The sequence below is a fragment of the Elephas maximus genome, chromosome 4 (genome assembly GCF_024166365.1).
Source record: "Elephas maximus indicus isolate mEleMax1 chromosome 4, mEleMax1 primary haplotype, whole genome shotgun sequence".
Taxonomy (NCBI): Eukaryota; Metazoa; Chordata; class Mammalia; order Proboscidea; family Elephantidae; genus Elephas; species Elephas maximus.
The window spans coordinates 138,458,884-138,472,019 of NC_064822.1; the positions used below are offsets into that span (position 1 = coordinate 138,458,884).

A 13,136-nucleotide genomic window follows, 5' to 3' on the forward strand; every position below is an offset into this window, starting at 1 on the left:
GCTGGAGTCAGCAGGGCAGGCTAGGGGTCAGTGCAGAACAGGTTCTGGAAGGTGGTGCCCATGCTGCTTGGGGATGCGATGTTCAGCACATGGTGCAGGTGGGGGGGGGGAGGCTGTGATGCGTGGAGCTAAGTGGGAAAGAAGAGAGAGGAGAGAAACAGGAGCCTAAACAAATAAATAAATAAAGTGCTGAGGGAGCCTGCTGTTGGGAGTGGAGAGACAAGAGACCAAGAAATGAAGAAAAACAAAAAGGAAAAGAGAAATAAATAAATAAATAAATAAAAACTAAAAAAAGAAAAAAATGCCTCCAGAGATCCCACTGGCAACCGCAAAAGTGCTCCCAGGCCTCGGGCACAGCCTGTCTAGAAGGGGTGGAGATGGCACAAAGTGCCAGGTATTCAGGAGACAGGAAAAGTAGGGAGGGATGAGAAACTGAGAAATGAAGAAAAACTAAAAGGAGAAAAGAAAAAAGAAATGCCCCCAGTGATCCCACTGGCTACTGGGGAAGTGGCTCTCAGGCCTTATTGCACAGCCTGTTTAGAAGGGGTGGAGATGGCACGCAGCACCAGGTATTCAGGAGACAGGAAAAGAAGTTAATTAGAGAGAGATGAGAAATTGAAAAATAAAGAAAAAAAAAAAAAAGAAAAGAAATGCCCCCAAGGATCCCACTGGTGCAGCTGTACAAACCAGGTAAGTGGCTCCCATACCTTTCAGTACAGTCTAGCTAGAATGGGTAGAGATGGCACATTGCACCAGGTATTCAAGAGACAGGAAAAGAAGGTAAGTAGAGAGAGACAAGAAACTGAGAAATGAAGGTAAACAAAAAGGAAAAAACGAAAAGAAACAAAAAAAAGAAAAGGCCCCAGGGATCCCACCAACGTGGTGGCAGACTGGGGAAGCAGTTCCCCAGCCAAGCAGTGCTTTGCAGCCTGTCAAGAAGTAAATATGGCATATGAAGCCAGGTGTTCGAGAGAAAGGAGGTGAGAGGCAGGGAAGAAACCAAAGGAAGCCAAAAAAAAGCAGTATCAGCAGCAAAGAAATAGCACTGAAGGTGCCGGCTGGTGTAGGCGGGGTGAATACAAGTGGCATGGAGCTGGTGCCTCCCAGCTGAGTGACCAGAGTCTGCTGGGAAGTGGCAGAAGCTGAGCAGGGGCAAGAAAGGTGGTGGGGTAGTATCTCAGTCACCTAGTACTGCTATAACAGAAATACCACAAACAGATGGCTTTAACAAAGAGAAATTTATTCTCTCACAGTCTAGTTGGCTACAAGTCCAAATTCAGGGTGCTAGCTTCAGGGGAAGGCTTTCTCTCTCTGTTGGCTCTGAAGGAAGGTCCTTGTCATCAGTCTTCCCCTGGTCTGGAGCATCTCAGAACAGGAACCTCAGGTCCACAGGATGCACTCTGCTTCCAGTGCTGCTTTCTTAGTGGTATGAGCTTTCCATGTCTCCCCGATTGCTTCTCTTTTATATCTCAAAAGAGATTGGCTTAAGACACTGCTTAATCTTGTGGACCTCATGAACATAACTGCCACTAATCCATCTTATTACATCATGGTGACAGGATTTACAATGCATACAGAAATCACATTAGAAGGTAAAATGGTAGACAATCACGCAATCATGCAAGGGAATCACGATCTAGCCAAGTTGACAGACATTTTTGGGGGACACAATTCAACCCATGCAGGCGAGAAAGCATGTATTGCTGGTTACTGAGTGCTCTGTCTCCTGCTGGGAGCTCCATGAAGCTGCTTTCCCGTACTCCCTGTCTGCCAGTCTCTGACAGGAGTCCAAGATGGCTAATCTGTACTGTGTTAGCAGACAGGGGACCTCCACTCATATCTCTCTTCCCTCTCTGTTCTGTCAGTTTCTTATTCCACTCGGTGCTTGGTTGAGTTCTTTATCTCTTCATTTGATGCTTAGGTTTCTAGGATTGTTGTTCGTCTCTGTTTTACTTAGTTTTTTGGGGTCTTCGCTGTGGAGGGACAGCATCGTGCTTCTGTCTATAGCACCATGTTGGCTCTGCCCTCCCTCTATCTGATATTTCTTAACATTTCCATTTTTCTGCCAAGCACTCCTATTGTTTCTTTTATTTTAACCATTTTATCTTTTACTTAATTGAGGGTACTTGTAACAGCCACTTTCAAACCTTTGTGTGCTACTTCCAACACTAGATATCTTGGAGTTGGTCCCAACTGATGTTCTTTTCCCTTGAGAATACATTCCATTTTCCTGGGTCTTCGTAAGTTCAGTAATTTAATACTAAGTTGTGGTGACTCTAGCTTCTATAATTCTTCGCCAATTAGGGCTGTCCCTTTTGTTTTAGCAGGCAATTATTTGGCTGGACTTGAATTACAAAATTTGTTTTTTGGGAGTAGCAACTGTTCTGGACATATATTGTTCCGGGGTCATTCAGAGGTGGATAGGTAGAGTCTTTGGTTCTTTCCCTTCTGAGATTCCTGCTCTCTTGCCAGTAGCCACAGTTTCTCCAAATTTAATCTTTTGGTCGCCCAGGCCAGAGAGACTGCAGTGTTTTCACTGATGTATCATGCTAATTGTACCTGGTCCCAGGCTAAAAGTTGTGAAAATGTGACAGACTTTGTATAATTCCTCTCCTATGAGCATGGATTCCTCACCACAACGTGTCTACAATTGTACTCTTAACAGTGTCTTCATGTAATTGCTTCTTGTATTAAGCCGAGATGTACAGGGAGGAGGGCTGGGTCTAGTAGGCCATTAATCTGGCATTATTGTCCATATACATTTTTAACACAGTTAAACTACATGTCTTTTGAATCCCACTTCATATATTTATCAGTATATCATAAAATCATTTCTTTTATTCATAAGCATAGTATATCTTAAAATAAGTAGATTTTTCCTTTATTTGAAAGAGAATATTTGTAACTTTTCTTCCTATACATATGTGTAAAGATTTTTAAAAGCACAGTTGAGACTTAACTGCATATACGATTCGTATTCTTGTTTTCACTCAATATAATATTTTAGTGTGCATTAGAATCACCTGAGGAAACTGTAAAAATGCATATTCCAAAGCCCAGTAATTTTGATTTGATAAGTTAGGAATGGAATACAGGATTTCAAAATTTTAACTAATACTTTAAGTGATTCTGAAATTGATGGTTCATGTATACTACTTGAGAAACATAAGAAGTTCTTCCAAATAATAAATTTTTCAACCCATAAAGAAATGGTTAAGCTATAATCTTACTTCACTCCATACACACTATATACATAGAAATAAATCCCAAATTAGAAAGTAACATAAATAAAAAGTATGAGAATGTATAAGTCAATTACTATAGAAAGTGAGAAAGGGTTTCTAACCATGACCCTAAAAACAAAAACCATAAAAGGAAAAGCTGATAGTTAGCTATATCAAAATGTCAAGAAAGAGATAACTTTTTTAAAAGAATATACTCTGGCCAGATACATTTAATTTAAACTCAAGAAAATGAACTAATTTCAAGAACAATAATCAACTATCAAAACTGACCTAACAAGAAGTTTCTATACGAGCAAACCAATAACCAAAGAAGAAATGAGGAAGTTATCAAAACAGGGCCCCCGCAAAGGCTGAATTTAGCATTCTTTCAAATCATAAAGGAACAGGTGGCTGTGACACACACAAACTGTACTATAACAGAGAAAAAACAAGACCAACTGCTCATCATCCCAGAAGTGAGCTGTAGCCAGTACTCAATAAAAAATGTCTTGTAGGGGTAGAAAATACACTCACAAAAGCCATTTACATTATAGTCTGGGAAGGAATAATCCAAATGAGAACTAGACATGAGCTTGAGAAGAAAACAAGCAATCACTCTCCAAAACAAACAAAACGCAAGAACAAAAACAAAGCAAAACAAACATCAAGGGAAATAAAGGACATCCTGAAGAAACGTTCCTGGATCAAAAACTTTTTGTTAGATTTCCCTGTCACAGACTTGTCTATGGTATCTCCCAACCCCCTAAAGTAATCAGAACATGGATTTCTGTTTATATATTTTATTTTTCCTATTTTACAGTTGTTTTTTTCCCCAAGGTTTAAAATTCCTTAGTTGAAATTTAATTATTCAATTTTTCTCCACTTAAAAATTTAAAAAGTTGCCACAGTTTTTGTTGTATTAAAGTTTCCTACTGTAACCATATTTGCCTATTTTCCCTTGTACTTAAAAAGTTTTTATCATATACTTTGGTCCAAAGTTAAATGTCATTACTGATTGACCACTGAGGTATTATAATTGTATTTGGATTCTCTCTCTCTATTCAAAGACTAAAATAGAAAGACTGACCCCTGAGGCTCACTGAGACAGAAGAAAAAAACTTGGTAGGCCCAAAGGAAAAAGAAAGACATTATGCTCTAAAAGGGCTACAGTGAATAATCCTTATTCTGTCTTTGACAGCTGATGTTTGTGATGAATTTACACATATGTGATGAAATATGAAATAATCATATCTCTATGAATGGGCAAAAAACACTGCAAGAGAAAGGCCATTATCCAAGTAAATATAGTACTTAAAATGAAATATAAATTCCCTTCTGAAAACAGCCTGAGACACTGTCTAAGTAAAAACTTACCAGAAAGTACCACCTCTCAGTAAAAGGTATGGGTTGGAACAGGGTGAAACTCACCATAGAATTTGGACTTAGCCAGAATACTACCACTAAGGCAAAATCCATCCTTTCGGTTACTAACATAAAAGGCAGATATTGGTGGATGATGGGACACCTATTAAACACAGGGGGAAAAAAAGTAAGATAAGCATATTATTGTGCTATTATCAAAAGCTGAGTTCTCTAAAGTATACTCTAATAATGAGTAATAAATAATATATGGTTAAGTAGTAAAATTAAACATTGATGTTGTAGTAAACAGCCTCCAAGGTATCCCCCAAGAAAATCCACTGTTGTGTACCACTGTATCAAGGTTGGTTTGTGTTGTGCAGAAGTAATGGTACATCGCATCTGATATTAGATTATAAAAGACATTGTGGCTTCCATCTTAGTGTCTGTCTCTCTCAGATCACTAGCTCTGGGAAACCAGCTTCCATATCGTGAGCAACCCTATGAAGAGGCTCATGTGGTGAGGAACTCAGTCCTCTTGTCAACAGCCGTGTGAGTGAGCTTGGAAGCGAATCTTCCAGCCCACTTAAGCCTTCAGATGATTGAAAAGCTGGCTGACATCCTGACACAATCCCACAAGAGAGAGAATCACTCAGCTAAGCGTCTCCCAGAAGCTCACTGTATGAGATAATGTAATATTTGCATTTTAAGCTAATAAGTTTTGGTGATAGTTTGTTACTCAGCAATAGGTAATGAATACAATGGTTATTCTTCATATTGATTACTGAACAGGCTGCAGAAAACTAACAGAAGCTGTGAAAAACATGTTATTTTAGTAATATAATATCTTCATATATATTTACACCTTATGTTTTCTGAAATGGAGGCAAAATGAAAATGAAACTCTTCTCGAGCTTTTTAATTTTGTGAAGAATTACTATGAACCAAAACACAAGGTAGTATAATCACTAATTTTTAAAACATTAATACAGATTAGCAGATTCAACCTGAAAGTGTATCAAAATCCCTAGGGGAAGGAAAAGATTTTTAAATGACACATGGTGTTCTCATCTTCCTTACAGTTATGGTAAGGATTATTACATTAAGGAACCACTGTTACTGAGATAGAATGTCATATTCCTCAGGTTTCTGTGCATGGGACAAAGGTTGGGAACCATAGATACACATGTACATAAATTTAAACAAACAAACAAAAAAATTAAAAACCAAGAAATATTTTCTGACTGCCTACTATGTGTGCGACAAAAAGAGAGGTGCGGGACGTGGCATGTCTTCTAGGAGCTACCAACTCAGTCTGGGAAATAAATATAAAAAGTTAAATGATACAAGTGCTAAAATAAAGTAACAGCTTAATGGATAATCAAAAAAAGACAAAGCACACGTTTGAGACAGGACAGATCCCTAGGAGCTGCAGCCATCTGAATCAGGAAGGATGAGCAGGTGAGGGTTTATTTAGGTGAAGAATAACTGTGAATAAATACTGGGGTGGGAAACTAAATTTAAAAATACTGAGCCAGGAATGGAGGGCTCAGAAAGGCATGTACCTTGAGATAAACTTGGAAAAAGTTATGGAAGACTTCAAATGACAGACAAACAGGTCTAAATTTGATTTTAAAACTGAGGAACCACTGGAGAATTTTGAATATGATCAAAAAGGTGTTTTAAAAATATGTTTGGGTAAACAAGAAAAAAGGCGGAAAAAATATAGCTTTATTTCCTGTGAAGAGATTCCATGACTGCAATAGTAATACTTATGAGTATAGTATTTCATAGTGCTCAGTACTAAAAGCTTAAATGCTTACCAAATATTCACTAATAAATACAGTTAATCAAAACTGAGTTCACTGAGCTAATGTTATCTATAAAAATATCCCAATAATTGCCAAATCAGTTTTGCTACAGCAACATGCATTTCTAATACCTGTTCAGCAATATAAAAAGTTTTGCTGTTTGTTCTGGGATGAATCCACAAACACCGGAAAATCTCACCAAGTATAGGATTATACGGTTTCTTTAGTCCCTAGTAAAAAAAAAAATACAAGTTTCAAATTACAAAGATGAAGACTCAAAATAATTTAAACCAGCCAAAATGGGTTTAACTGTGTCATGTAGGAAGCATCCTTTACAAAATTTCACAATAGTGACGTGAAATAGAATTAAATGACTTCAACCAAAAACAGGTCTAAAATAATCAGTCGGCAATTTTGCTAACTTGAAGAGGTACCTAAAGATAACAAAAAATGAGGAACATACACAAAGCTGTTGCTGTTGTTGTTAGGTGCTGCTGAGGAGATTCTGACTAATAATGACCCTAGCACAACAGAACGAAAACATTGCCTGGTTCTGTGTTATCCTCACAATCCATGTTATGCTTGAGCCCACAGCTGCACCCACAGTGCCAATCCATCTCATTGAGGGTCTTCCTCTCAAGCATGCTGTCCTTCTGCAGGGACTGGCCCCTCCTGATAACATGTCCAAAGTAAGTGAGACAAAGTCTTGCCATTCTCGCTTCTAAGGAGCATTCTGGCTGTACTTTATCCAAGCCAGATTTTTTGTTCTTCTGGCATTCCATGGTATATTCAATTTCTTTGTTAAGACCACAATTCAAAGGCATCAATTCTTCTTCAGTCTTCCTTATTCACTGTCCAGCTTTCACATGCGTATGAGGAAATTGAAAATGGCATGGCTTGGGTCAGGCAAATCTTAGTCTTCAGACTGACATCGTCACTTTTTTAAGAGGTCTTTTGTAGCAGATTTGCCCAAGGCAATACATTGTTTGATTTCTTGACTGCTGCCTCCTTGAGCGTTCTGTTTCCAAGTAAAATGAAATCCTTGGTAACATCAACATTTTGCATATTTTGGGAGAGAACATACAAAGCTAAAGAAAATAAGAACATTACCTTTGGCTTTTTATAGAATCCTGACAAATACCATTTCACTACTTTCTTCAAACGGAAATAAGGATTTTCTTCAAGAGCAGCCCTAGAAAACAAAACGTTAAACATAAAATATTACAAAATATATCATGAATATTCCTTTATATTTATGAAGCCAACAACTAGTATGAGATATATTTGGAAAGCATAATTTATATTTAAAAAAGATGACCCAAAAAACCATGTAAATCAATTTCCAAGAATCATTTTTCATAATCTGTTTTTTTTCTCCCCATTTTTCACATTATTTGACATACTACCCAGGTCTTTGCTAAAGCAGTTTTTTGGAAACTCTCCAAACCAAGCTGTCTCAACTGGGGTTCTGTAGAACCCTAGATGTTGCTAGTGGTTCCATGAGAAATGTGATTCGGGGGAAAAAAACCCCATATAGATTTTGAAATTTATGTACTGTGTGATGCCTAGCACTCGCAATGATTTACGGTGGCCAAGCAGCCCCATTTACAATTTTGTTAGAGGTGTTCAGCCCCATATGTCAGTGAAGAACCACGTTCACTTGGTTAAGTCCGTTTTCAGATGTCGATGCTAGTTAGGGGCTGATGGTAACTGCTGAGTGTGCTGTATTACATGGAGGGGAGAACCGCAGGCTGATGTCAGCCTCTCCCGTGCAAATTACCTCCCTCGCCAAGTATACAATTATATAGTTTGTCAGTCTCTAGTAAAAAAACAAAGAAGTTTCAAATTACAAATATGGAACATTTAAAAATATTTACATCAATCAAACCTTCCATCTCCCATACATGCTACCAGTTGATCTTCCAGAATGAACAAACTCAACCAGTATAACAGATAATTTGGGCATAATTTTCATCTTACCAGAGAAATTTTCAGGAGCTGTGACTTAGCTTCCCCTTCTGCCATTTTGCTATTGTAAATTTTAGAAAACACTGTGTATGTTAGAAGTAACTCTATTGTGAAGTTTTCATTTTTTTTTTTTTTTTTGCAATTTAGTTGTTATTATGTCCTTATTTATAAAAAGGTTTTGTATTTCATAAGCGTGTTTCATGGTCCAATATGGTGATTTTTGAGGAAGAGGTATGAGATGAAGAGGCTAGGCCCAAATCTACTGACAACTGTCACAGTGTGAGGGATGTTGACTTTCCCAAACTGAAAGGCTGTACTTTTCTGAACTAAAAACCCTCTACTTGTTTTCTTCCTATCTTTAAATTTTCTTCCTACGTAATCTTATTTTAAATTTTACAGACACATAGTTCAAAAAACAACACAAAAAAGTATACCATGTCTCGGTATCACCCCATTTCTCCACACTGTTCCTACAGTTAACTGTCGTTGTTGTTAGCTTCTTAACTCTTTTCTAAATGATTTTCTTTAAACATAAGCGAGTATGTAGCCTTACCTACTTTTCTTTAAAAAAAAAAAAAAAAGTTTAACATCCTATACACACCATCACACATGTAATCCTGGAGGTCCCTCCATTTCAGTTTATAGAGTCCTTCCTCATGTGTGAATCGAGCACCATACTTTGTTCACCAGTCCACTACAGCTGTTTAAGTTATACCCAATTCTTTACTACCAAGAACCATGCTGCAACAATTTTACATATATGTCATTTTGTATATGAATAGTTATAGCTGTAGGATTCTCAGAAGTGAAATTACTGGATCAAAGAATGAATGCATCTGTGATTTGGTAAATACTGCCAGGTCCCCTTCAAAGAAAGCCTCGTGCTATTCTGTACTGCTTATTAGCAGTGAATGAGAGTGCCTGCTGCCCAACACAGCCTTTGCAGCAGTGTCTGTTGCTAGAAAAGTGCAACTTTCAATTTGGGAAGATGCAAGATCTTATTGCAGTTCAGAGGAACTGATCTCATATTCTGACAGAAATAAATTTCTAGACAGACAAAAGAAAGAAGAGCTGAAGAAGACACCAGGCCGAGCTGGGGTATAAAAGCTTTAGGATTACTTGTCAATGTGATGAATGAACAAATGTATCCTACTGTAGCTTGTATCTACACTTTTCTTATTTTGAGTGAGGTTTACATTTATCAATTGTCCTTTGACTCAGCTTATTTTTTTTTTTGTAATGTTCATCAGTGCAACCAACAGAGAGAAGCTGAATACAGAAACTGGTGTAGATTCTAAAAAATCAGGTCACAGTACCAGGAATTCCTATTTTAGAAAACATGGTGCCATGACATACCACTGCCACTGGAATGAGGCAGCACGTGAGACTTGAAAAGTTATTATCTCTTACTGTTTCTCCAAGAAACTTTTGGGACAGAGGTGGACAGCTCCTCCCCCAACTCCTTTATGCTTGCATCTTTTAGAATTAGGTCTGGGATTAGCTGGTAGGAAGAAAAGTGAAGATGAGACTGGAGAGAGGAGAGTTATGTCAAGAGTCAGCAAGCAGGGGACATTCTGCTTGCAGGAAGCTGCACATAGTCCAAGCATGCAGAGATGGTAAGTATAAAAAGAAACACAAACTCCAAGATGAAACTTGAATGAGGGCTTAGGCAGAGAAGAACAAATGATACCAATTACCTCTTCCCATGTTAGGTCAGTGAATAGGTTAAGGCAGGCTGTGAAAGCAGTGTTGTTCATGAGGGGTAGAGTTCCTATCTTCCTCAAACTTGTGATCACTCAAGCCAATTTCATAAATGCAAACATTATAGTAAAGTATTAAGTATGTTTCTTATTCGTTTCAATTAGAGAAGCAGTAGAGAAGAGGGAGCAGTTATCACTAGCGCCTGATTTTGGCAAGGCATAATCATTGAAAATGGCACTTAAGAGAATCTCTGAAGTCAAAAAGTAACTTCCGTTTTAAATAATAAGAAGCTACTTACTCAGACAAGAAATCTGCATGATAGTAGTAATCTGAAAGTTTATCCAGGAAAGAACGAGGCTCCAAAATAAATGTAGGCAGAACCACCCTGGACAGGTCCATGCCAGGACGGACTTGTTTCAACAATGTCCAGATAAGACTTTTGTTTTCTTCAGACACAGTTTCTGTTTGAGAAGCCTCACCTGCCTTTATCAAGTAACAAAAAATAATGAAATATTATTTATTTCAGACACAAAAATATGTAGATAAGACAACTAATGTTTAAAGTACGTATTTTCCACAGGACTATTCCAAGCATTCTCAAAGTACAGAAATAACCCATTAACTAATAAAGTCCATAGCTATGAAATTTAAGTAAAAAGGATAGTGCAAGAGACAAAGTGAATATGTATAAAAGATTCATTATAAAAAAACATTATGCTGTATTATTATATACTATACGTCTATGGACTAGTAATAAGCAAGTTGAAAACTCATGTTTCCTTGCAATTTACTTTGTACCTGGTTATGATATGAAGAGGTATCCTATTTTAATGGCAAACTTGAATAAAATGTAAACTTTATATTTAATAAAATATATTGGCATGTGTGCAAGTACATATGCTTAGCTGTTTATAAATTCTAATAAAAGTATGCAACTTTTAAAATAAAATGGATAGCATATGAATATTGTCTTTTGAAAATTCCCCAAAATTAGAAAATCAAAATCTCTGAAAAGAACAGATTTTTACCTCTCCAAGCTCTTCATGGCTCTGTTCATAGTAGGCAGTCTCTTTTAAAGGCTCAACAGGCTCAGGTTCAATATATGAGTCATCCTGCCTTTCTGATGTATCTGTATCACTTTCTTCACTTTTCCCCATCACCTCATTGTCAGACTCATCATGCTCCTGATCATTTTCTTTATCAGATTTGTCAGAATACATATCTTGGTCCTTAAAATGCTGTCGTTCAATTTCACTGTCATTTAATCTTAGGGGAAAGAAATCAGGATAAGGTTAAGAATATTTAATCCACAATTAAGAATGAAGGTAACTTTCCTGAGAATTTACTATGTGTGGGACACTAAGTGTTTTATACTGTTTAACTCATTCAATCCTTAAAATAACCCTATAAGATATATAATATTATTATCCTAATTTTACAGATTAGTAAATGGAGGCAAAGAGAAGTTAAAATAAAAACCTGGGGAAATATTAAAAAATGACACACTGAACTCTTTGCTTCTCTACCATGTGGGGCTAAGATTTTCCAAAAGCAAAATTTTAGACTATCTCCTGCTAGATTTTTCTTTTAAATGGTTTCACAAACATCATTGCTTGAATCAGTCTCACTGTCACTTTTGGTCTAAAGAAAAAAATTCAAGCCAAGATCACCAGATTCTCATGTGAACTTAAATGAACTGTGACTTTCCACTTACGAAGGTCTCCAAAGTCACCCAAAATAAGTTCAAGAATAAGATGGAAAGTGTAAAAGGCAAAGAATTCTAGCATAGATCTGAAGTCAATTCCATCTAATAATTGACTGGTAGGTTTAATCTTGGGGCAAAAATTCAGGGAGGATCGAAACTGGAAATGTCAACTTAAAGAAATGGGCTGGTAGCCTAAAACTGACAATGACAAGTTCTGCTATATCTACTCTTAAATTACTTAAAGTGATTACGGTAAATAAATTTTTACAAAAGGAGAGCAAAAAACAAAACCAAACAAAAAACAGAAACTGCACTTCCAGAATCAAATATTTTTCATAAATTTCTTATTTGACGAAGTATCTGTGGGTTTCATTTAGCATAAAAGTCTTACAGGGATGAACATTCAAATACTTTACGAATGAATAATGGCTGCTATTACATAACTTGACATTTTAACAATGCCGAAAAAGGTAATACAGCAGAGAAGATGTCCAATTTGGTTCTTGTTTTCCAAAATCTTAATGTTTTCTTTCTATTTACAGTCATATATATTTAAAAAATAGTCTAAATTGCTGTTCTGTTTCCTTCCCACCTGTTGTTGTTAGCTGTCATTGAGCATGTTGACCCCACACACAATAGAATGAAAGACTGTCCGGTCCTGTGCCATCCCCAATGACCAGGTTTTCATTGGCTAATTTTTGGAAGTACATTGCCAGGCCTTTCTTCCTAGTCCGTCTTAGCCTATAAGCGCCACTGAAACTTGTTCAGCATCGTAACAACACAGAAGCCTCCACTAACAGACGAGCGGAGCTGCACATTAGGTTTATCTGGTGGAAATCGTGCCCAGGTTTCCCACGGGAAAAGCAAGCATTCTATCACGGAAACCACCAACGCCCCCCTTCCTTACCGTCTAGCGTCTCCCAACCTATCACTGTCTAGTTATCATGTTCCTCAGGCCGCTGAACCTGTACCCTTGAAAGGTCACCAACGACGGCTTAGTTGCCAAATCCAATGGTCTTGTCTAAGCTTTAGCTCCTGTGACTTCTCTGTATCACTGGACTTGGATGATAATTATTTTCCTTGAAACTGTCTCTGTGCTTAGGTTTTAGGTTCTTATGGTTCTACTTTTTGAGCTGATTCTTCTGAATTCCTCCCATCCTTTAGAGAGCTTCATCTTCCTTGGCCTTTTCTATCTTCTCTCTCCTTTGACAAACTCTCTAATTTCAAGGTTTCACCATTATTTCTATGTGATGATTTCCAAAAACAGGCATGCAGCACTAAGTTTCAGACCCCTGTATCTAAATGCTTGGCTGATATCACTTATATGTCCTGGGACCACCTTATCTTGAACATGTACAATATTTAACA

The 13,136-nt window shown here is 37.3% G+C and overlaps 1 protein-coding gene across 4 annotated transcripts in view; it reads right to left on the reverse strand.

Annotated features, from left to right (window-relative positions):
- The window catches only part of OSBPL8 (oxysterol binding protein like 8), a 240,632-nt gene that overhangs the window by 35,467 nt on the left and 192,029 nt on the right, over nucleotides 1–13,136 (reverse strand). For all 4 annotated transcript variants that reach the window (XM_049883934.1, XM_049883930.1, XM_049883931.1 and 1 more), the window contains 5 exons: nucleotides 11,092–11,329; nucleotides 10,362–10,546; nucleotides 7,505–7,586; nucleotides 6,526–6,624; nucleotides 4,653–4,749 (listed from right to left, as the gene is read on the reverse strand). In XM_049883934.1, coding sequence (XP_049739891.1) covers nucleotides 4,653–4,749; nucleotides 6,526–6,624; nucleotides 7,505–7,586; nucleotides 10,362–10,546; nucleotides 11,092–11,329 — 701 coding nt within the window. The remainder of the gene's footprint in view (nucleotides 1–4,652; nucleotides 4,750–6,525; nucleotides 6,625–7,504; nucleotides 7,587–10,361; nucleotides 10,547–11,091; nucleotides 11,330–13,136) is intronic.